General features: G+C 55.6%; 1 protein-coding gene across 10 annotated transcripts in view; it reads right to left on the reverse strand.

Annotated features, from left to right (window-relative positions):
• ATP2B2 (ATPase plasma membrane Ca2+ transporting 2) overlaps positions 1-24,951 on the reverse strand; it is a 181,606-nt gene that overhangs the window by 121,567 nt on the left and 35,088 nt on the right. For all 10 annotated transcript variants that reach the window (XM_058288853.2, XM_058288848.1, XM_058288850.1 and 7 more), the window contains exon 2: positions 11,604-12,121. In XM_058288853.2, coding sequence (XP_058144836.1) covers positions 11,604-11,802 — 199 coding nt within the window. In that variant the 5' untranslated portion in view covers positions 11,803-12,121. The remainder of the gene's footprint in view (positions 1-11,603; positions 12,122-24,951) is intronic.

The following is a 24,951-nucleotide window of genomic DNA, read 5'->3' on the forward strand; positions in this document are numbered from 1 at the left end:
GAAGAGGTGGATAAAAAAGCTGCAACTGTGGGTCAGGAAACCTGAGTTCTCACTTGGTTCTGCTCCTAAAAGGCTGTGTGAGCTTGCGCAAGACCCTTCCCTCTCTGGGTCTCGACTTCTTAGTCTAGAAATATTGAGGATAATGATAATAATAGTAGTAGTAATAATAATGGAAGTTTCTACTCCCTGCATGCTTCCTGCACTTTGTCAAATGCGTTATTACTTACATCAGCTCATTTACTCCTTGTAACAGCCCTAGGAATAGGAACTATTTTATAGTCGAGTGAACAGGTTCTGAGAGCTGAAGTTATTTGCTCCGCACCACACGGCTAGTAAATGGCACCGCTGGGGTTCAGACCAGGGACTGCCTGCCTCCTCGCTCTTAAGCTGCATTGCTGCTTCCTAAGCCCCACGCTGCTTCTCTTGGAGATATGCACAGTAACAGCAGTTCGCATGCCTGCCCTCATCACATCCTCGAATCCCTCGGGCCCTCGGTCCCTCTTGCTCTGACCACCCTCCACGGTCTTCCAGATCCCTGGTGTGTCGAGTGGGATGCCCAGGAACCCTCTATTCTGCTGTGCTGTTCCCCCCTGCCCCCCAGAGCCTGCCCTCAAGGCTGCCGCTCCTTTTGTTGTCCTCCTCCATGGCAACCTCTGTGTCTAACTGGCTGCCGATCCAGCATCAGATGCCTTGATCACACCCTACCTGCATGTGACACTCTCCTGCTACTTCTCTCACTTCTTCCCGTTCTCTTAATAGCTGACCTTCCCTGAGGGCTCATCCTTAACAGGTGCCCCAGGTGAATTCATTCTTAGGCATTTATCGAGTCAGTTCTTTACTGGGTATTGTTCTAGGGGCTAAGATGCAGCAGTGAACAAGACAGACCCAAATATCCTGGCTGACCTCCGAGTGCAGGCTTGTGACTTGCTAGTGGAGACGACGTTGCCGCAGATGGCTCTGTCCTCGAGATGTTCTCCCTCTGGGCCTAGCCTCTCTCCAAGCCTGTGGGACCTGCCACCCTCTCCCCCAGGCCCCATCATGCACAGCGCCCAGTGCCAACCCTTCCTCTCGCCCCCAAACTTGCTCCTTCCCTTGTTTGGCCCCGTCTCCTCCACCAGGCACCAGCTGCTGTCCTGAAAATTGAGTCTGCGTTGAAGCCTCTCTCTCCCTTGATTGCCAATCACAGGCTGAGGCCTGTGGCCCTAAGCTCCCTCCTCTCCCTCACCACTGCCCTGGCCTGGGTCCTGCCCATTTCATCCAGATACCTGAGCCTCTCTCCCCACTGGCATTACCTCCTGGGGTCTCTCTCCCCATTGGCATTACCTCCTGGTGTCTCGCCTCATTCCAAACCAAACTCATGGCTACCAGACCAAGTGTCTTAGCCTCACTGCTCTTTCGCTCTAGAACCTTCAGGGGCTCCCCACTGCCCCTTAATCTAAGCCCAGACTTTGTTGGCTCAACATGCAGCTCTCTTCACAGAGGCTCCGAGTGTGGTCCCCAGAGCTAACCTGCCTGAGTTTGAATCCCAGTTCCTCTACTCATTAGCTGTGTAACCTGTGTACCTCAGCTTGTACATCTGGGAATAATATTTGCACCTATGTCATAGGTTTTTTGGGAGGGGTAAATGAGGTAATGATATATGTCAGGTTCTTATAAAACTGGCTGTAACATCTAAAATGCTCAATTACTTATTATTCCTTTCTGTCCCAGCCTCAGCCAAACAGAATGACTGACCGTTTTACATACTCTCCTTCCTCCCTTCTGTGCCTTTGTCCACACTGGTCCTTCTACCTGGAGTGCCCTTCAGCAGTTTATCCAAATGCTGCCTCCTCCATGCAGCCCTCCCAGATATTTTGTCCAAAGCTACCCCACAGAAAGAGCAGAGTCTTCCCAGTCAGAAAGGGCCCATGGGATCATTTGCTGGGTCCACAGAAGTTTCCAGGGGGCTGTCCCTTTGGGGGGGGAGGCTGACATTGGCAGGGGGTACTGGGAAGCGGTCTGTGGAGGTGCTCATTTCCACCGACTATAAATAACTCTGGATCTGAAACCACAGCGGGGCCTGGATCGTGCCAGGAGGAGTAAGATAATCGTGGGGCGAGGGGGGCCTGTATAAATAACCTCCCCGCCTCGTGTGACAGACAGGCCTGGAGGGAGAGGCTGCTTCTCGCTCTCCGGAGGGACCCAGGCTGGATGGACAACTGAGAGATAGTTCTGGCTTAGCCCCCTTGACAGATGAGGAAACTGAGGCTCAGGGAGGGGAAGTAATTGCAAACTGGTGTGCAGGTTCCTGGGCCTCTGGGAGCCAGAAAACGCCCCTGGGGTCTGTCGCTGCAAGGCCGGGCCAGGCCTTCGTAAGCCAGCGTGCGCAGGCTCCAAAGCGGCCTCGCGGGGAAGGGCGGCCGGGCTGGGTGGGGGCAGAGGGCAATGCCCGCGCGTGGCCACGAGGGGATCTCAGCTCTCATCGCGGACTTTCAACGGAAGAGGGATCTGGAGTCGGCAGTGACTTGGCCACCCCCTGCCCAGCCTGCCGCTGCGTCGCGGGGACAGCCGAGGCAGCGAGGCTCCCTGTTCCAGAATGAATGAGCCTGGAGGGGCCTCGGAGGCTGCCCAACCCGCCCTCCTAGTTTCCTGATTGGTACGTGTGGGATGCTTCTAGAAGGTCTCAGTCTAAGGGCCGAAGTCAGTCTGACTCCTGCCTCTGCCATTTCGGAGTCCTCATGCCCAGGCGGGGGCGGCGGGAATGCTCTTCCTCTCGTCACCTGCAGCCCCCTGGGGCCCGGGACAGGGCGCCAGCCCCGGCCCAGGTGGGGCCCTGGCAAGCTGAGCCGCCCCGAGACCGACCCTGGGAAGCGTGCTGCCCGCTCCACTTCACAGATGCAGAAAGCAGAGGCGCTGGGAGGTTACAGGAGCTGCTTCAGGTCATGCAGTAAAGGGCAGACAGTGGACCCAGGATTTTAGACACTTAGCACCTTTTCTTGGTATCAGAGGTTTAAAAAAATTTTTTCAACCGTTCAAAAACCAAAACCGAAAACAAACCTTCTCAGAGGCTTCGCCATACAAAGCAGATAAACAAAGGAGCAGCTCAGGTTCGTGGTGGGTGGGAAGCCCAGGGCCCTGCCCACTCAACTTCCCGTCCCCTGGGCCACTTCTGTGGCGCCTCAGGGCACCAGCAAACCCAGTACGAGAACCGCTTCCCCAAACCTTATTCTCCCTACATTTTGTGAATTTCCCTGGCCCGCCCAGCTCTGGAAAAGGGGCTGAACTCTCACCCTCACGGAGCTCACATGGCCAATGCAGACAAACACACTCTCACCCAAGTCGATCATCTGCACACACAGCATTACAAAATAAACTAAAACAGAGTCTAAAAGAAAACCAATCCACAGTCCATGGGCTAGAGCCCTTGCCCTTTGAGATTCATCTCAGGATCCAGGCACGATGAGGCCCTCACTTCTCCCATTGCAAGCCCCAGGGCCTTTGCACATGCCGCTTCCCCACGCTGCGTGTGCTTTCCTCCCCATCTTAGCACATTCCACTCCTCCCTGTTCTTCCAGGTCTAGCTCAGAGTGAGCCTCGCCTGACTTCTCTGACTTCTGTCCCCAGTCACGAAGGGACGGCCTCCTCCTTCAACTCGAGAATGTCACCTTCTGTCTTAGAGAACTATTTTCTCCAGCAGGAGGCAGTGAATTGAGGAGGTTGTGTGTGTGTGTGTGTGTGTGTGTGTGTGTGTGTTCGGGGCCACCCTGGCTGGGCCACCTCACAGCGACGGTACCCTGAGCCTCAAAGCCTTTGTCTGTAAGCTGGGGACAATAACAGAGCTCGTTTCACAGGGACATTGTGAAGACTCAGGGATGTTTGTGGTGCTCTCAGCAGAGAGCCTGGCGTGCTCTATGTGTTAACGAGTGTCACAGCTGTAACTAGTCTTGCAGCTCGTAACTAGTATCACAGCTAGCCTGGGAGTGCCTTCAGGGCAGGGGTGGTTTACAGCCCACCTCTGCAGCCCAGTCCTGGGAATCGTTAGGGGGCTCTGTGGGGCAAGTGTATGAGGGACACCCCCCCTCCCCACCGCTGCCCCCTGGCTGGGGTCAGCAGCTGAGCTGTGCCCAGATGGAGGCCCTGGCCCCCTACCCCTGGGGGCCATTTTCTTACTGGTTCCTGCCGCCCCGGGGCCCCTGGAGTTTATTTCCTCTCTGACCTGCCCACTCCTTGGACCAAGAAAGGATGTCCCGAGCTGCCCCCTGGCCCAGCCTCCCTGCCTGCCCCGATCATAGCCACTTTACACAAACACTGCTCCTGAGCAGAGCGGAGCAGCTCTTCCCAGCATGCGTGTGGCCCAAACCTGCACACAATGGGAACACAATATATATTTGTCCAAGAAATGAATGCACCAGCAGCCTACTTCACGGCTTGGCCTGATGGAAGCAGGGGGAAGAGTGAGAGTCACTGGGAGGGGAGCATTACCAGACCATCTACAGAGAGGGAAACTGAGGCTTAGCGTAATGGAGGGACTAGCTCGAGGGCCTGAATGGTGGATCTGGGACTCAAATTCCATGCCCTTCTCGTTTCTTTCCTTTTCTGAGCCCATAGGAGGTCCTTAGTGTTTAGGGCATATTTATTCTGCAAAGCAGAGACGGATGCTTTCCTGGTAAGAACCAGGTCTCCTTCCTCTCCAAGGCTTCGTTTCCTACTGAGGCGCCACCCCCCGGGCCCCGGAGCTGCTGTGAGGGTCACAGGAGACAAGCCTTTGGAAGGGCCTGGCCTGGGTAGCTTTGGGACTCCGGCTTTTTGCATGGTGGGCCTGCTTAGAGCAAAATGCCCCCCACGAGCCAGCTCCTCAACTCCCCACCTCGGGGTGCCTTGCCGGCGCGGGGCGGCAGCCTCGCTGGTGGGGTGGGAAGTGCCCGAGTCCTGCTGGAATCCATCTGGGAACCCTGCAGAAGGGGACAGCGGCAGGCCAGGCTCCGCCCCTGAGCGTCCCCCTCTCGTCCGTCCCCCTGCCCCGGGCAGGCAGAGCTGGGTGCCCGGCAGAGACTGCCGCCTCAGCCTGGGGAAATCAATAGCACGCATCGATCCACAGAGGGTTTATTTTATTGATGGTTCAGAAAGACGCATGGGCGAAATTCTGGAAAGCGTCCACACGTGATTCACGCGACTTTTACACAAAGCTGTGCTTTTAAAGAATTTTTTCCCCTTTTTTGTGGGGGCGGGAGGGTGGGTGTACAAACATTGCAAATTGAATACAGAGCTCTCTATCACTCTCTTTCTCTCTCTCTTTAATCCCTAGACTCATGTACAGTTCAAGTCCACGGGCCTGCCCAGAAAAACTGCCTTTCTCTTCCCAGTGAATTTAAACCTAACCTGTTCCCTAAAGCCAAGAGTACCTGGCAGAGAATAATAACTGATGCTCCTGCAGGACCTACCGTAAACTACGCGCTTAGCATTTTGCACGCGTTACTTTTGCCCATGTAGCAATGCTATGAAGGACGCACCATTATCATCCTCATGTAACAGAGGAGGAAACTGAGGAACAGAGAGGTTAGAGAATTGGTCCAATGCCGCACAGTTGCATGACACTGGAAGCCAGGGCTGGTGCCCGAGCCCGCCTCTTCACCTCTGTGACACCAAACTGTCCAGCTGATGCCGTTCTCCTGCTGGAATCACTGCTGGTGCTGCGGCTTGGCTGGTAGTCTATGATCACTTAGTTTGGCGCCCCTGAATCCAGAGGGTACGGGCCATGCCCGCTGGTATCCTCCCCAGCATGCCCAGGGTTCTTTCACATAGTAGGCTCATTAGCATCTGTGGTTTGTGTCCCTCCAGGGTCACCTGCCCCCCCAGTCTCCCTGTGGTCTGGCTGGGACTGAGCCACGCTGTTTGGGGGGAGCATGTGACCCAGGTCTGATCTTATTCCATCCCCCAGCCACAGGGATTGGTTTGGGCGGGGTCATGTGACTCAAGGTGGCCCAATGAGAGTCTGCCTTGACTTAAAGGGGCGGGCTATGAGGAAAGATGTGTCTTTGGCTGCTGGGTGGGCCCAGCCCGAAGCTGCCGGGGGTCCCTGCGTGGCGGGGCCCTGCCCGGGAACAAAGCCAACTCAGAGATCCGTGGAGGAGGAAGCAGCAGGGCAGGGCCGGGCAAAGCCCTCCTGGCAGCAGCAGAGGTCGCTGCGCCAGCCATGCCCGCGGCATCTGTCCCTGGACTTCTCAGTTGCAGAAGCCAGTAAATTGCCTTTCGCGGAAGCCAGTTTGAGACGCGTTTTCTGCCAAATGGAATCCCAATGGGCAGGAAAAAATAACAAATACCAGAAGACAACAGTTCTTTTGTAGAAAACTTTCAAGGCACTTTCAATCCTCTGTCAGCCTCCAAATGGCAGAGAGTGAAAGTAGCACAATTCCCATTTTATAGATAGGAAGACTGAGGTCCCAAGAGCCTAAGGAACTTGCCCAAGGTCCCGAGCCTACTTAATGATACTGTTGGTGGCCCTTCCCCTCCTCGGTCCCCGCATTTGTTTGAGAAGACACATTTCTGCAGCCTCTTAAGCACCTTGATAAGGTCTTCTCTCAGCTTCACACCTAACATTGTCCCAGGGCTTAGAATGGAGCATGGGACACTTCCTGTGAAGACTCTAGGGGAGGAGTTCTCATCCACCTCTGGGCCCACCTGCCTGGGACCCCGCTGAGTCTGTGGCTGCCTCAGTTTCCCCATTAACCCCTCAGCGGCCCACGGATCCTTGGGGGTGGGAGACACAGAGCATGCGGAGAACGAGAACATCAAAATGACAAACAGAAGAACTTCTATTCGCCACCCCACACCCACTGGGCAGTGGTTCTTCGGCTCATCGTGGGCGCTGCCAGGTCCGAGGGGTGTCCTCGTTGAACAGCTGTATTTACAGGTCACACGAAGCCCCATCTTCCACTGTCCCGTCCCCTCTCTCCACCCCTTGGGTAGGCATGCTCGTTTTTCTGCTGCCATTGGATTCATACAAAATTAACCAGAGGTTTCGTTTCAGGACACTCAGAAGTATCCAGTTCCTGCCCACCCCTGCTGCCGCCCCGTGCTCTTTCTCCCCTTCGGCCACAAAGCGCGCGGTGCCGTGAGCACGCAGGGGGGTAAGCGCTGCCCCTTCGGAGCCCCCTGGCAGCCCGAGGTGCTGTCCCAAAGAGCAGGGACAAAGGGGGGCCCGCAAGCAGCTTGGCAGAACCAAAGCCAACTGATCACGGGCGACGCAGGTGTCCCATGGGCTGTGCTGGCTCCGCGGCCTTCTGGATCACAAAGGGAGGGTCACCAGGCGCCACCCTCCCACCTCTTCCCTCCCTTCCTTCTTTCTAGGTCTGCTTCTCATGCGCCCAGCCGCTGCACCGTGCTGCTGGTGGCATGGTGGAGAATCCACAGCTTCTGCCTCCAGCAGCTCAGGGACCACCTGCCCCCCACCTTTCCAGACTCATCGCCAGGCCTCCTGCCCTGGGTGCCGTCTAAGCCCATTGCCTGATTATTTCGTGGTTGGGTTGGGGGTAAGGGCCCATGCATGCCATTGCTTAAAAGAAATATTTGGACTTAACAATGACAGTGGCGATGGACATCACTTTGCACGCGCTCCCTACGGCCGCAACGTGCCGTGCTAAGCCCCGTCTGTGGACCTTCTGATTTACTGCTCACACGGCCCCTGTGGGGCAGGTGCGGCTCTGGTCCCCATTTCGTGTAAGGCACCTGGGGCTCAAGGGGCTAAAGAGGCAGCCAGTCCGAAGTCGAACCCAGGTCTCTGGAACTGGACTGTGCTAGGCTGGAAGGGTGTGGGCAGTGAGAAGGAAGGGCATTAACAGAACCAGATCAAGATGTGGAGGAGGAAAGATGGCCCAGACTGGGGGAGACTCCGGACTCACCGGGAGGTGGGTTTATCACCAGGGCGTCACCCCCATGCGGCAGCTCTGGAAGCTAAGGGGGGCCCACGCCCTGCGTCTGGCGGGGGTGGGGGGGCAGGGCCCTGGGTGGGAGTTGATTTCTGTGGTTCCAAACCCCATTTATCACTGGCAGAGATCTGTTTGCCTAAAATTAGCTGGATGTGAAGGGAAGGCTAATTTATGCGCGGCCTGGAGCGGTTTCCTGCGGTGACTCAGAGAGCCCTCTCGGCTCCTGTCAGCAGATGAGAAGCAAGGGGTGCCGGGAAGGGGCAAGGTGAGCCCCCGCCTGGGGCCGCTGCAGCCCCAGACCACGTCCCTTCTAAACTGGGGCTGGGGCTGAGGCCAGGCATTTCTCTAAATCAAAAGAAGGCTCTGGATTTCCAGCCAGAGGAGGCCGGACAAATGCTAACAGTGGAAGAGAATAAAGCCACGTGTTCCAGCGGCCCCGCCCCACCCAGGCCCTGCCGGGCAGGGACCGCGCTCCGAGGGGGCCAGTGGGGCTGCGGGCACACCTGGGTGTGGTGCTGCACACGCTGGTGCAGGGTGGCGCCCCCAGCCCTCATGCGCCTCGTCTGTGAGGTGGGATCTCGTTACCTGCGGGCAGGACACCTCACCAGGGAAGCAGACCAGCCACCGGCCAACGGGGCTCTGGGAGGTGCGGACACGGCCAGTGTTCCCAGCAGCGGCCAGAGGCGGCTCTTCCTGGAGAATGCCACTAATCCTCGCAGAGGGCCGAGTTTCCTCCACAGCCACGATAACCACAGCTCCGGGGCTGTGCATGGAGCCCAAACCCTTACCCAGAGCCACCCACGGGCCGGTGCTATTCTCAGCTACTTCACTTTGTCCTCACCATACTCCTATGAGGTAGACACTATTATTATCCCCATTTGACAGACGAGGAAACGGAGGCACCGAAAGCTTGTGTAACTTGCCTAGAGACCCACAGCTAGTAAGTGGCAGACTGGGATTTGAACCCAGGCCACCCCGAGCCTGCGGTCTATAGCTCTCTGCTCTTCTGTCCTTCCCCAAACCTCTTCCAGCTCCCCCCTTCTCCCTGGGAGATCCTTCTAGAGACCAAGGAGCAGGGGCTCTGGTTAATCCTTCAAGGGGCATTCCTCCTGGGACAGAATTTCCTTCTCAGAAACCTTCCCCACTAGAAGTCTCATTTGCTCCTCATGAAAAACAAAGGAACCAAGGCCCAGAGAGGTCAAACAACTGGCCCAAAGGCACACAGCTGGCAGCAGCAGAGTGGTACCAGGACTCTCATTATTCTTTCCATTTTACAGATGGGAAAACTGGGTCCTCTTTATTTTTCATGTAACCCCTGACTTTTGGCAGCATACCAGCCTTCAGTGGAATTCCATCTAAGGAATGCAGCTCCATGTCACACGGCGTGCTTTCCTTCTCTCTCCTTTGTGGCCCAGCTCAAATACCTCCTCCTCCAGGAAGCCCTTCCTGACTTCACTACCCACCCACCTCCCCTCTCCTCAGAGGCCTGGAGCCCTCCCAGCACTTGGTCTCGATTATCTGCTGCACTGGCCACTCAGCCGTCTGAGAGCCGCTCCCTGTGGGGCTCAGTGGAGTTATCCAGGCTCCTCTGTGCCAGGCGCTGGGCTGGGCGCTGATGTACCGAGAGGAGCAGGGCAGGATGCCTCTCCTCAGAGGGGCCCGGTGCAAGTGGGGGCAATGTTCCCGCACAGGGCTGGAGCTTGGCTTGTGTGTTGCTCAATTTCCCAAGATCTGGGGAATTATTATTTTTTGGGGGTTTCCTAACCCAGGGTCCCTGGCCTGGCTTTGATGGGGGCTACAAAGGCGCTGATGTAGTGAGCCCCATCTGTCGTGGGCCGTGGGCTAATTTTCTGAGGACAGGGACCACTGCTTCCATGAGGCTCTTGCCAGAGTCTCGGACCAGAGATGTTTAAGAACTCCTGCCGCAGGTTCTCCTGGTTTCCCTTCCAGAGGCAAAGACCACCCAGGCAAACCCCGCCTCCTGCTGGCGTGTGCTGCCCCGATGGTGGGGGTGCCAGTGGGGGGTGATGCCCACGGGCCCTTCTGCCAGGACGGGTGACCCAGAGCTCCCAAGCAGAGCCCACCTCCCATCTGAGGTCCACGTGCGGCCGTTTGCAAGCCCTGAGCTGGAATCACACTGCGAAGGAAGGATGCGTCCTCCCCTGCCCCAGAAAAAACCGCAAAACCCGAACAGCACCAAGAGAGAAAAGGTGTTTCTGAACTTGTGCCAAGGCCCGGCGCATGGGCAGATGTGTCAGCGAGAGCGGCCCGCCTGGGAAGAAGTCAGCTTTCCCTGCTGACCCGAGAGGAGGGCCCCAGGGGAAAGGACCGCCCGCTCCTGGGAGACTCCAGGCCCGGGGTGTGGAGGTCCACGGGGCCGCTAGGCTGACGGGCTGGGCCAGGCGAGCCGTGGGTCCCAGCAGCCCCTCGGCAGGGCCTTCCGGGGGTCTCCCCCAGGGCGCGGGGACTGCAGCTGCACGGGCGAGGCCCCAGGCTCAGATTCCTCGCCTGTCGCACGGAGCGAGTCATCCAGATGCTGCCCCTGCCTCCCAAGTGGGGGCTGCTCCTGGGGGAGGGGCAGCCTGAACGCCTCCTTCCCACTTAGGAAGCACCTACTGTATGCCCAGGCCAGCCCAGTGAGGCGGCTGTTGGCCTGTTCTCTTGAGGAAGAAATTGCAGAGTCGGTGCAGACTCCGGGAACAATGTTGCAAGGTTGGGGAGCATTAGGGAAAGGACCCCCATTCATGGCCCTTCCTAGTGAGGAGAAGGTAACTGGCAGCAGCAGAATGTGGGGGTGGGGTCCCACATGCTGGGCCCCGGTGCCCAAGCTGGGCTGGCTTCTCTCCAAAGCGGCAGACGGCCTGGCTTGGGTCCCTCCAGAGAGGCCCCCAGGAGCTGCCACCCTCTTTCTGGAGATCCCAGGCCTGCTCGGTTTGGCAGTTGCAAGAAAGCCGCTCGCCCATCCCCAGGTCGGGACAGACACGGCATCTGTCACTCTCCTCACAACGGCCCCACTCTCCCCTGCTATCCTGTCCGCTCAGCAGTTCCATGGCCCACAGGTGCCCCAGACTCCTGGGGACCCCAGGCCAGAGCCCGGCCTTGGGAGAAGTGGACACGGTCCCAGCCCAGCAGCAGGGGCTGGGCAGCTGGCAGTGCCTGCATGGGGGCCACACTCTGACTCACTGTCATGCCTGGATGGATTCCTGGGGCCTGGGGCAGGGAGGGTGGGGGCTGGCTGGCTGGACCCCAAAACCTAGCCTTGAGGGCTGGGTGGGGAAAGCAAGAACCCCCTCCCCCCCAAACCCACCCCCGGGCCTCAGGCTCAGGAACACGGTTTGGCTCTTCTCTGGTCCCACCCAGCCTCCTTCTGGCCCCACCCCGAGACTGGAGGCCTCCCACACTTCCGGGGTGAGCCCACCCTGGGCAGTTTTGCCGCGCCACCCCTTCGGGCTGCTTTGGTGCCTGGTTTCCAGGATGCAGCCCTGCCCCCCGCTTTGCTCCTGAGGTTCCTTCGGCAGACCCCCTTCCCTGGCTAATCTGAAAGGACCGACGCAGCCGGAATCCACTAGAATGGCCGCTCTGGTGTTTCAGCCAGAGCCTGAGGTGTGCTGGTTGTTAAATATTTGAACACTGCCCCTGGATCCAACCCAGCAGGTGGCCCCGGGGCAGCAGCCCCGGGTGCAGGTTCTCGGCACCTACCTTCGACAGGTGAGGTTTTGAGGCGCCGGCAGATGGCTTCGGTGTCCCCGTAAGTCTCCTTGATCTTGACCACAGCCTCGGTGCCCCGCAGCTCCATGAGGGAGCGGAGCTCCTCCATCGTGCACCCGAACTCGCCCCCGTGGCCCGACTCATTTCTTTGGTTTTTGGAGTAAAAGTCGCTGTTGGTCATGTCACCCATGTCTGCCGCGGTCCCTGCTCGGGGCGAGCCCGAGGGTCAGCGCTGGACACGAGGCCGCTGGGAGGTGGCTCCGCGTGGCTGTCCTCAGCACGGCCTCACTGGACAGCTGAGGCCCCGGGGGGCCGGCTCCGGGTCCCGGGGGCCGGGGGCGGCCGGGGCGGGCTGGTGACAGCAGCGGCGAGCTCCACGGGGCGTCCCCGGGCGCAGGGCGAGGTCCAGGGGCCGGAGGGGCTCAGGGCTGTAGACCCAGGAGTCTCCATTCAGCGGGGCCCATGCTGCTCCCCGGAGCGGACATCTACATGGTCAGGGGCGGCGGCTCCTGCGGGGACAAGCACAGGGAGCTCAGGAAGGCCCCGCCGGGAGGGGCTCGGGGCACACACACCCCGGCACGGGGCTCCCCCCAGCACCCCGGAGCCCACCAGCACCTGCTGGGGACCGAGGCGGGCCGGAGTGCACCCCCGTCACGTGCTCACGGGAGGCCACGCCGGGAGCACCTGTCGTGCTGGGTGACACGCCGACCTCACACACACGCACGCCCTGGTGTGTGCACACCCCCTTGGGCACACGGTTCACAGGCCTTGCGACATCACGCACACCGGCACAAGGCCCCATCCACACGCTGCACACGCGGATGCCCGCACACTGTCACGCGCAGTCGCCCCTCGGCCCGCATCTTAACACAGCCCCTGCCTTCCTACCTGCTCGCACAGCCCCTCTGGGCACGCACGGGCCCCGTTCCCTCTTGCCCGCACTATCCTCAGCCTATCTGCACACAATCTGGGGAGCACCCCTGCCGCCCCCAGTACACAGCCCAGGTCGCACACATAGGTCCTTCCCCACCCGTGCCGCCCACACCCACCAATGCACACGCTGCTCCCTGAGCTCCTCCCCGCTCCCGTCTCAGGCTTGGGGATGGGGGGCCGCCCCACCCACGTCCATCAGGCCCCTCCGCCGGGCTGCGTATTCTCCAGGGCGTCGTTAAGCCCCTAGCTGCACCCCCCAGCTTGGCCTTGAGTCCTTGGAGTGCTCACCTAGGGGTCCCCCGCCGGCCGGCACCATGGACAGCGACCGGCAAGCACCTGCTGGGAGGGTGGGAGGAGGAGGGGGCGCCGGCTTCTCCCTGCCCGCCTGGCCACCCCGCAGCAGCCGGGCATCTGCGGAGCTGCCAGGAGAGAATCCAATCCACCCGGACACCCAACACCGGTGGCCGAGGCCCCGGCAAGCGTTGGGTGACAAAAGGCCCCTGCCGAGCTCGGCTGGGCCTGGCACAGCGACCAGCCCCGCCCAGCAGCCGCGGACAGCTGGCCGTCCCAGGCGAGGGGAAGGTGGTGGGGGAAGACAGGACTGAGTCTCCACCTCAGCCCCACCCCTCCCTCTTGCCCACTCTCCCCTGTCCCCTCTGCCTCCTTCACAATCCTTCCCCTTTCCCAGAACTTTCTTGCTGGAAGCATTTGGGAGTTAATCTCATTTCCCAACAATGAACCTGAAGCTCAGAGAGGGCAAGCAATGGTCCAGGGCCACACAGTGAGAGAGTGGAGGAGCTCCCAGGTGGGCTGGTCTCCTGACTGCCAGCCCAGTACTCTTTCCCCTCTCTTAGAGAGCACTCCCTCCTTTCTCTCTGAGGAGCTAAGGCTGGTGGGCAGATGGTGCCAGACAGCGATTAAGAACATAGAATCTGAAATCAAAGAGATCTGGGTTCAAACCCAAGCTCTCCTAAGTCCTGGCGGTGAGGCGCTGGGCAAGTCCGTTCACTTTTTGGAGCCTCAGATCCCTCATCTGTAAAATGGGGCTTTATAATAGTCACTTGCTCCCATGCTACCTCCCAACTGATCAAGAACTGATTACAGGTCATGTTCAAAGTCAGTTTGTTTCCACCTGGGGTGCTGGAGCCACAGGAGAAAACTGCCGTGCCTTACACAAGGGTCAGGTTTAGCTAGGATGCAGTAGGAAACATTATTTTTACATTGGAACCAACAGATGTCCTATGGAATAGAACCTAAAATGGAGGCGATGCCTCAGGAGATACGTGACCAAAGAAATTGTGTGCTGGGCGCCCCCACCCACCTTTGACTCTGCAGGGATGTTCCCACTCTGGGGCCATCCAAGCATGCACCACCCCCAGAACCCATCCTGGGGGAGCAGGACCAAGGATGTCTGGGAATAACAATGACAAGAATAACCCTTGCCACCAGCATTTCTTGGGCATCTGTTACGTGTCAGGCCTTGTGCTAAGAGCTCTGTGCATACTACCATCAGAAGGTAAGTTTTAAGAGGGCAGGGAATTAGTATGATTTGTTTGCTCATGTGGCTAGAAAAGTGCCCGGCTCCTAGTAGGTGCTTGATAAATAACTGTTGAACAAATAAACAAATGAATAAATAACAATGAAACCAAGGATATCTCATCGAGCCCTTACAACCCTAGGAGATAGGCCCTGAATTATGCCCATTTTATAGACAAAGAGATTGAGACTCAGAGGGGTGAAGTCACCTGCCCAAGGTCACACAGTAGGGAAGTGTCAGGGAGTGGAAGATCTTTTGAACCTTAGACCTTGGGTTCTTGTCCACCACCCCATGAGAAAGCAAGCGGTTGGTGCCTGGTCCAGGACGTTGGAGCTCTCTGGGAAGAGAGGGGGCATTTCTGATGCGGGCTGAATGCTGCCCTCCTCCAGCGAGAGGCTAGTGGAGGCCCTCGACACAGCCCCCTCCCTGACCTAGGACCAGCTGCGAGAGGCAAGGGGAGATCTCTCAGCACACACGAGCTCCTTGCTCAGGGCTGGCTGAAGCCCTGCGCCCAGTACAGGGAGGGAGCTGGTGGCTTCTGTGTTAAGCAGTGTCCTTCTGACCTCCTGCTCAATGTCTGAGTTCAGGGAGCTGGAGAGAGAAAAACAAACGGCTGGAGAATGCCAAGGGTAGACTGAGGTACCCGAGGTGCACGGCTGTCAGCAGAGAAGGAATGAGAAGAGGCTGGGACTCCTTTAGGCCAGCTCAGCAGCTGCGGCTGTGGGGGGCGGGGGGCTGCTCTAGAGAAAAGGTTGTACTGGGAACCTTCCAGAACAGCCTCTGCTTTCTCAGGGACGAGAGCTGAGACGAGAAGACACAGGTCTCTGTCTAGAAGGAAGTCAGGACTCACCTGGGTTCCCAGGAGGCCTTGCCCCTCAGCACTTAAACTATGAAAATGGGCCAGGTGAAGGCAAAGCTGCATGAACTTCTAGGACCCCCAGACCGGCCCGAGACTTACTGGAACAGTGGAAAGATCCCCCTGGGGCCTTGAGCTAGTCACGCAGTTTCTCTGAGCTCAGTTTCAGCATCTATTACTTGGGGATAACAATATGCAATAAGAGTACATCCCTAGCATTAAAGCAAGCATTTACTGAGTGCTTACTATGTGCCAAGCACTCGAAATGCTTTTCAGGGAGGATCTATCTGAGATGCTGGAGAGGTGAAGAGCAGGTGCTCTGGAAGCCACAATTCTAGGTTCAAATTCTGGCTCCTCTACCTCCAGCTGAATGCAAAGCAAATTAACTTTAGTTTCATTATCCAGAAAAACAACAACAAAAAGGGAAAATAATAACATCTCTCTTGTAGATGTCATGAAGCTTAAATGAGATATTTCAAGAAAAATATTTAGAACTGAGTCCAGTGTGTGGTAAGCACTCAAGACATGCTAGTGATTATTATTACCAATCCATAGTCACTTTAAGAGATAAGTAGGGGAAGTGGTCTTGGCCCAGTGGTTAGGGTGTCCGTCTACCACATGGGAGGTCCGCGGTTCAAACCCGGGGCCTCCTTGACCCGTGTGGAGCTGGCCCATGTGCAGTGCTGATGCGCGCAAGGAGTGCCCTGCCACGGGAGCCCCACACGCAAGGACTGTGCCCCGTAAGCCGCCCAGCGTGAAAGAAAATGCAGCCTGCCCAGGAATGGTGCCACACACACGGAGAACTGACACAATGAGATGATGCAACAAAAAGAAACACAGATTCCTGTGCTGCTGACAACAACAGAAGCAGACAAAGAAGAACACGCAGCAAACAGACACAAGAGAACAGACAACTGGGGCGGGGAGGGGGAAGGGGAGAGAAAAAAAAAAAGAGATAAGTAGTCTCTTTCCTATATTACAGATGTGGAAACTGAGGTCAGCAGAGGCAGAATAACTTGCCCACGGTCAAAGGGTGAGTGAGTAGCGGAGCTGAGATTTGAACCCAGGCACCTGGTTCTATTTTGCCGCATCCCCTGGTGAAGCTCCCTCATGGGGCTCCTATGATGCTGAAACGAAGCACCGTATGTGAATGAAAGTGTTTTACAAACCACAAGGGACTTTCTAAACCTGAGGTGCTGTTTTCTATCTGTGCCCCTGCTACCTGCGGCGTAGCTTACAGGCACTGATAATTACTTCTCTAACAGCATGAGCTGGGAGAATCGTTAGCAGCCAGTATATCTGTGGTGACAACGGCAGGAGTTAACTGGCTACTCACAATTTTAATGACTGTTGTGCTAAGTTGAACAATGATCTTCAACCATCCATCCATCCATCCATCCATCCATGCAATACGTGTCTTGTGGGCACCTACCTTGTGCCAGGCACTGAACAAGACAGATGTGGTCTCTGTCCTCTAGGAGCTGGCAGTGGAGCAGAGAGATGATTAAATGAGTGATTTCCATGATGTGATGCTCTTGCCCTGGTGGGGCGTTACAGGTGTCATGGACGCTTAGAGCAGGGACATCTGACTTGGCCCAAGGTGGCAGCGAAGCCCTTGCCTCTCAACTCCAAGTAAGCAAGATCTATTTTCTGCAGCTTTAGCTAAAATATGGACCAGGAAGAAACTGAAATACACAACTATCTATTAGGAAAAGGTTGGGAGGGACATAGAAGTGTGCAGGAAGGGACTGGTATAAGCTTGTACGGAGGGATGAGACTCTGGGGTAACAATGTCAGTTAAAAACCAGAACTCTGCCCCTGTAGGGAGGATCTTAAATTTCCTTCTTCACCAGTTATGTCTTTTGATGTGGTTTGTGGCCCCTACTCCTGCATCTCATGGGCATTCCCCCTGCATGGGGGACCTTGACTTTTCCTACTAAATTGTCCAGATCCCTTTGGTACCTGATTTGACTGTGGGATCTACTCGATTTCAGAATGCAAGGCCCGTAGGCACAAAAACCCTCCCGTGATGTGATAAGAAGGACTGGACAGATTCACAGAACCAGTCCGCCAGCCGCCTGCCTCCTCCAGAGCCTGCTGGTATCTGGGCAGGGCTCTCTCCAATACCCAGCCCTCCGCCTCACTAGCTCCTGCGTGTCCTGCTCAGCGCCAGTGTCCTCTTCTCCGGAGGCCTTTCCTAGCCCCTTAGACGGCAGAGCACTCCTGCCAGGTGCCCCGACCCCCGAACTACCTGTCTGCCTTCCCCAGGCGCCCAAGCGCTCCACGGGCACAGGGGCCGTGTCCACTTCACACCTTGGGCAGTGCCTGGCATGCAGAACGTGTTCAATAAATGTCCGGTGAGTGAATGGGTAGCTGGGTCAGCCGTCAATGGTGGTGTGACTTCAGAAAAGTCCTCAGACTTCAGTTTCCTCCTCTCTAAAATGGGGTCATGGCTCCTCTCTTGCCTACTGGGCAGGTGCATAGTGTTTCACTCTGAGTTGCACCGCCTGTCCTCCTTGTCCCAGGTTTCTTCTTTGTAGTGAGGCAGGGGTTTGAGGCTGAACCGGGGCAGGCAAGGGTCCCCTCAGTCACGACACCACCCAGACTTTGACTGGCATCTCGCTGATTTGTCCAAACATCACAAGGCCCAGGACTCCCCTGCCGAAGGATTAAATTAGTCATGTGAGCTGGGAGAAGTCGTCTAACCTTGCTGGGCCTATAAGGTGGAGATGACCGTGTCTGCCTTTCAGGTTGCAGCAAGGACCCAGTGGACACTGCCTCTCCCTCCCTAAGCAATGGGAACAGAGGCCTGGGCAGGGCATACATGCAGTCCTGGGTCCAGAGAGGTGGAGTAACATGCTTGGGGTCACACAGCCCACTGAGGCCAGAGTCCCGTGAGAAGCCCCTCCCTGCTTTCCCGGGCTCTGGTCTAAGCTCCAGCCGTGTGACCTCGAAGAAGTCCCTTTCCTAGAACCCTCTGGGGTCCCTTCTGTCTCTGACATGCCACACCCTTCAGAATCCAGGAGAACGTTCTGACAATATTGGATTAATGCATTTTGTTCCATCTTATTAGCATTTAAATGACTCTATTGTTACATTTCAATGACTCAAAAATAGGTTAGGGGCGCCTTGATAAAAAGTCTTTGCCAGGAGACATTTTCACTGGCAGAGGAAGGAGCAATATATATATATTTGGAGTTAATTTAACAAAGAAGGAATCTATCTTTCGAAGGAAGGATTTGGGAAAAAAAAACCCCACCAAACCCTAACCAACAGCTTTGCAAATTCTAACTGAAGGATGGTAGCTGGGACAACTGCAAATGAATTACGTGCTAAAATAACTTTCGGATGCTGAATCCGTCTGTTTTAAGATGTGCTGAATTTAAATGCCACGTTAATATGTATTTTTAAAGTCGCCATTTCCTTTGGATTGCTCCTGGCGGCGACAACAGATGGCAGCTGGGGGCGGGGACCCAGGCCCAGTCGGACATCCCAGGTGGCATGTCTGACTCTGCCATTTGCCAGCTGTGTGACTTGGCAAGGCTTTTAACCTCCCCATGCCTCAGTTTCCTCCTTCCCCAAATGGAGACAACCAGACTGCCTCCCCCAGAGGGCTCTGTAATATTAAGTGAGGTAGAATTCAGCACAGCTCCTAGAACAGAGGGAGCACTTGTCAAATGGTGACTGTTCATACTACACTAATTTAACTCACTCCTGGCTGCTGTGAAATTGTTCACTGAAATTAATTAAACTGCTGTCTTTAACACAGAACTCAGATCTGACTTTGTGGTGTCCCCCAGGCTTCCTGTCACCCCTCGAAGCCTCGTTGGCATTGCAGACAAGGTCAGTTTCCCTCCTGCTCTGGTCTTGACTAACTCGCGGTAGTTCCCATGGGATAGGGAATTTTCTTTCCTCTCTTGGCCTTTCTGGAGTGCCTGCTGCCCCAGGGACGGGGCATCCTCCTCTGTGCTGAGCTCAGCCTGGCTTCTAGAGGCAGGGGAGGGGCCCCCGGGAGTCTTGGCCCCTGCCCTGGATGCACTTGACCGAGGGAGAGGGCTTCTCTGCATGTGTGAGAGAGAGGAGAGAAAGATGGGTGGATTTGGTGTGTCTGTGTCAGCGTGGGGTGCCAGTATCAGGATGGGTGTGTCAGAGCCAGTGGCACCGTGCTATGTGGGGGGCACACCAGCAGGGCCGGGCCAGGGCCTGGGGGCACACTGGAGTCAGGGGTGTGGGGCTGAGCCTAGGAGGGCTCTGCGAGTGTGTCAGCAGACCTATGCTTAACCTAAGGTGACGGTGACGGGCGGGGTGTGCTGTGAAAGGCCATGGTTATGTGTCAGCCGGAGTGTGGGTTTCTGAGTGTCAGCGCACCAGAGATGCCTGAGTGCAGGCCCATCTGAGAGTGTGAGCCCCGCGGTGTGTGTGTCAAAGCTGACAATGACAATCTCAGCTCTGAGTTTTCCTAGTCAGGGAGAGAGAACAGGGAAAAAGGAAGGGAATTGAAAACGAATGCCTCAGAAGTGAGTTTAGTGCTATTTTTAGAACACTCCTATCCTGCTAACCAGAAAAGGAAAATCATTAAAAAAAAAAAAAAAGCTACAGAAGCACAGGTGGCAAAAAGCAGGGCTGGGGACGAGCAGTTAGGGATGCAGGGCCTCTCGGTAGCTCCTTACCCTCATGCCTGGCAAGATGCAGGGTGGGTCCAGCCTTCCACTGCCCACCAGGGTCACTGCCCCTGGGTCCCAGGGGAAATGCCAACGTTAGATGGGAGAAAAATGCTCCATTTCTGGTCCTTCAGGCACCACACCCATCCATCCATCCACCCATCCACCCACCTATCCATCCATTTATTCATCCACCCATCCATCCACCCATCCATCTGTCCATCCGTCCACCCATCCACCCATCCATCCACCCATCCATCCGCCCACCCATCCTCCCATCCATCCATCCACTTATTCATCCACCCATCCATTCACTCATCCATCTGTCCATCTGTCTACCCACCCCCCCATCCGTCCACTCATCCACCCACTCATCCACCTTCCCACCCATCCGCCCATCCAATAAACCTAAAGCAGTGCCTCTCAAGTCCTGTCCCAGGCCCTGGGATTCGGACACGAGGAAGAGAGATGCTCACACTCTCCTTCCGGCTGCGTGAGATCAGCTCACTCTGCCACAAAGCACCTGCCAAATAGCCCCGAGGTAGGGGCTGCAGGCTGCACAGCTCCTGCCTCAGTTTTAGGTTGGATGAAATTCAAACAACCCTTGCCTGGACCCCTGATCTGTTGGCCCCGACCTTGGCCTGATCGCTAATATTGCCAGTGCCTGCTTTTTGAATGTAGCCACTCCATGGTGTGTGGAGTCACTACCTCTCTCCCCACTTTCCAGGAGAGGAAGCTGAGGCTTGCAGAGGCCACAAGGCTTGGCCAAGGCCATATGGATAGGACTTGGCAGAGGTTAAATGTGTCTAACACCTCTTATCTTTTCCCGGTATCCCACTGCCCCTCACAAACTCAATGTGTGGCCTTGGGCCAGCGCCATCCCCCCATGCCTCAGTTTCCCCTTCTGGAAAGTGCGGGGCTGATCTGGACAGATGCCCAGTCTTGAAGACCTATTTAATACTATCCTCAGAGATTCTCCCATCACCTGATACTCGCTTCTCTGGGCACACCCACTTCCTAGGGCCTCCTTGCTGCCACCTCCTTCTCAGCAGGAGTGGACATTGCAGTTGTGGGCCAAGTCCTGCTTGGCTGGAAGCCAAAGGACGGAGAAATGCCCTAGAATCTGGAGTCACGAGCTGATCAGGATTTACCGGCTGCCTCTGACACTGGCTGCCCCTCCTTGGGTGTTCCCATGGCCGTGTCCGCCTTACAAGATTTATACCCTTTATGGGCTCCGTGTTTAGAAATCGTCCCTTTATAAAAAACCCTTGAGAGTTTTCTGATGACGCTAAGCCAGTAAAGTCACTAGCAGACAGAAGCAAGAAAGCCAAAGTGAAGCAGAAAATTAGTGGGGAAGTTTCGCCTTGGGCTGTGAGAGGCGGGGCGTGCAGTGAGGAGCTGGAGATGGTAGCCTTGAGGGAACAGCAGCTCTGGACACTGTTCTCTGGTTCCAGCCGAAAGCCTCACCATCTCCCCAGACTCATCTCTCCCTGCTCCCAACTCTCTTCTCATGGCCACAATGAACGCCTTGAGGTCCCCCTGCAGCCCAGGCTGCCCCCAGCCTGCAAGCTCCAACTCTTCTAACTGGCTACAGTGACACCGTCCCCTCCCACCTACACTCCCTGTCCCCATGGATTACAGGCAGATTGGGGTGGTGAGCAGAGGTCTGAAGGAGGAACAAAAAGTTATGATAACAGTAATGCTTCCACCATGTCTACCATGTGCCAAGCACCATTCTGTTTTTTACACTTGTCTAATTTTATCTTTCACCGCAATCCCAGGACAGCATCCCACCACCAGCATCCTCATTTTACAGAGGAGAAAACAGAAGCAGAGAGAGGGCAGCAGTGACTGATGTAAGGTCCTGTGGTTGGCAAGAGGCAGGAGCCAGGTCTGGAGAGGCAGAGGGCAGAGAGAGGTACCAGCAAAACATTTTGCTTTCTATTATCTGCCTCTGCTGCTCTGTCTGCAAAGCGAGAAGTATAGGAAATATCTTATGTTTTTCTTTTTTTATTAGCACAAAGGCCATTGCCACAAATTCAGCTATTGCTTTAGAAAGAGGAACACTTACTCCTCTTTCCATGTTTCTAAGCAGGGACTTTAGTGAGATCAGAACTCTTGTACTCATGCCTCCGCCCAAGATATCTAATTAGTGAATATGGGAGGTAGATCTGGGTCTCATGGCTCAACTCCATCCTCTTTGGAGCCAGCCTTGGGCAAGGAGTTGGTTTCTTGGGGAGAACTGGGGGTGGGTAGACTTTTGTAATTCTGGATTGGGGGCAGTGGTTGGAAGTTCACTTGACCCTACTAAAGCCACATTCTCCAGGTTCCAATACAGGAATTTGGTGATATTCTGGTCTCCAACTGTCTCTTTCAACTGGTCCCAAATTGGAAGGGTCAGCAGGGTGTGGTTTATTGAACACCGCCCCCTGCCCCCCCCAGCACTGGCACCTTTTTCCCCTGCAGAGCATACATGCTGGTTCCGTCTGTTGCATCCTCCTGCCCCAAGTACTTCTCTGCATGCTCTTCATGCCTCAGGGCTTGTGCAGGCTCAGCCCTCTCAAGAGGCTCTTCTCGGCCAGCCCCTCCCCAGTCCCAGCTGTCCTTGTCTGCTGCTCATCCTCTACATATGCTCTCATCTCCTCCTAGAAACCACACCCCCTCCCCTTGCCCATATTACAGTGATGTCCAAGGCCCTCCATGAACGGGCTGCACCCTCCTATTTCACCTCTTTATCCAGATCTGAGCAAGCCATGCTGTCTCCCTCAAACCATCGACTCCTCCTGTGTCATTGTGCTCTTGACCACACCATTCCTATTTGAGGAAATGCATTTTCCCTCCTCTCTGTCCATCTGAATCTATCTGTTCTTCAATGCACAAAACAGAGCTTGTGGTCTTCTTGATGCCTTTCTTTCATTTCATTTAACATGCATTTACTGAGAACCTACTGTGTGTCAGACCCTGTACTGGGCACTGAAGATACAGAAAGGAAGAAGTTGGGCAAAATACTGACCTCATGGAGCTGGCATTCATATGTGTGTGTGTGAGAACAATAAACAAAATTAGTTAACTAAGTAAACTATAGTTTATTTATAAACCAGGAAACAAGTCTAGCGAGCACTGGGGTGGAATGACAATTTTCAGTAGGGTACTCAGCTCTCACTGAGAGGCGGAATTTGATCAGAGCTTTGGTCTGTGCCCTGGCCACACACAACAGGCTAACAGGTGAGTCCTCAGGCTTCACCTCTGACCACGGAGGGCTGGGGCCCAGCTGTCTCTGGGGATGAGGTGCTGATGGATGGATGGAGGTGGGTGCTGGGAAGGGATTGGGTGGCTGAGGTCGAAGGATCTGATAACCACAGGCTGATACGCAGAGGCTGGAGCGCTGTCCATGGAGTCCTGGTGCTGAAAGACAGTGCCCCAGGGAGGACAAGGAAGCTAGCAAGTATCTCTACAGGGAGCTGTCCTCAAGGCTGTGGTGCTGACTGGGGCTGTGGGGTGGGCTTTGAGCACCACGTGCCAAGGAGTTCTCCACGTGCTGTGGTGCTGACACAGAGCAAAGGATATGAGTGCCCCGAGGACCTTTCCAGGACAGCAGTGCTGACCAATGGAGTGCAGCGTGAGGGCCAGCGTGGGAGTAGGGAGAAGGCCAAAGTGGCTCTCTGTGCCCGGGGTGCCAGATGCAGATGGAGTGGGGGAGGACACAGGGCCTTTTCCATAAGCTCTGTGAGCAGACAAGCAAAACAGATCTCAGATATTGGGTGTGCAGACCAAAGCCTGGTCCTCAGGCAATGGGACTGTCCCAGTGGGCAAGCCTGTGACAACAAAATGACACTACACAAAAGGCCATTCAGGGTCACTTAAGTGCATGCACAGAGGAATCACCTCTGTCCATCAGTGCTCTCTACCACGGATGCCTGAAATTCCACTATTAGTGATTCATTCTTTTGTATCCTGTATGGTCCATTCCCTTTGGTTCCCACTGGGACTTGCAACATATTTATGTGGGGGCATCTCAGTTTTATTTGGTTTATTAAATTCTTCCCTCCATGGGGTGGGGAGGCATACTCATCCACAGAGGTGTTAGGGGGATGCCTCTAAGTTGGGAGATTACTTTTGACTAGCTGAGTGAGTCCTTTAGGTCCACAACAGAGAAGCAGGAAGCTACGGGTTGGGGGAAAGTTCTTCTACGTAGGCTTGGAAGTGAGAAGCCAGGAAATCTAACCATATTGAGAGATTAAAAATTAAAGCAGAAGGGGAGCAGATGTGGCTCAAGCAGCTGAGTGCTTGCTTCCCACATGGGAGGTCCCCGTGCCTCCTAAAAACAAAGAGAAAAACGACAAGCAAACAAATGTAAAAATCAACTCAGGGGAGCCCATGTGGCTCAGTGGCTGAGTGCCAGCTTCCCATATATGAGGTCCTGGGTTCAATTCCTGACTCTGGTACCTCAAAAAGAAAAGAAAAGAAAAGAAAAGAAAAAAGCAGAAAGGTAAGACCCTTGGATTCAAAGAGTGGAGGCAGGAAGGGTGCAGAGACTGATAAATGTTTGCGGAGTGGCATTTAGCTTATATTTCTCACTACTGAGAAATCCAAGTGTGTGACCAGATAATGATCTATCTCTTCTAGGCAAAAGCAGAGTTATCCCTAGTTATCTCTACCTGGAATCTACTTGGAGGGAAACTAGAAATCTCTGTGAGGCCACTGATGAGGTTGCAGGCATGAAGGAGGTGAATCAAGAGGTCAGGAAACGAGAGTGGGAGCTGAGAGCAGGTGGGAATGAGTAAAGGCTCTGAACCCAGGCCCTCTCTCTCCCCTGGGATGCAGGTTTCTTTTCCTTCTTCCTATCCTGATAAAGTTTCTCTGGGACTCAGGAACCCCAGAGCAGGGCTGCTCAAAGCATGGTTCTCTAAGGGCTGCTGTGGTGGCATTACCAGGATGCTGGTTAAAATGCAGATTCCCAGGGCCCGCCCTGCAGAGATGAATCAGAGCCTCTGGTGGTGGTGCCTGGAGATTTTCAAGAAGCAGAACCACTGTTCCAGTGTCTTGGGGCTCCATTCCACCCCTCTTTAGGCTCCCTTCCCCTTGTAGCCAACACCCCCCTTCTGGATTCTAGAGTCCTGCCACCTCCCTGCCCCTACCCATCCACAAGCCACTTCCTGCTAGGCCTGGCCCTTGGGTGGTTTCTGGGGTGACCCCCACTTACGACCCCGGGACCCTTCTCAGTCTCACGCTCTGATGTCCCTCCCTGTTTCACCACTCTCCTGGGTTTCTCTGGCCATATCTGCCCAGGCTTCTTCAGGCTCCTCTGTTTTGTGCAACTGGGGGCTCTGCCCCTGCCCTGGCCTTGACTCT

The sequence above is a fragment of the Dasypus novemcinctus genome, chromosome 26 (assembly GCF_030445035.2).
Source record: "Dasypus novemcinctus isolate mDasNov1 chromosome 26, mDasNov1.1.hap2, whole genome shotgun sequence".
NCBI classification, from domain to species: domain Eukaryota; kingdom Metazoa; phylum Chordata; class Mammalia; order Cingulata; family Dasypodidae; genus Dasypus; species Dasypus novemcinctus.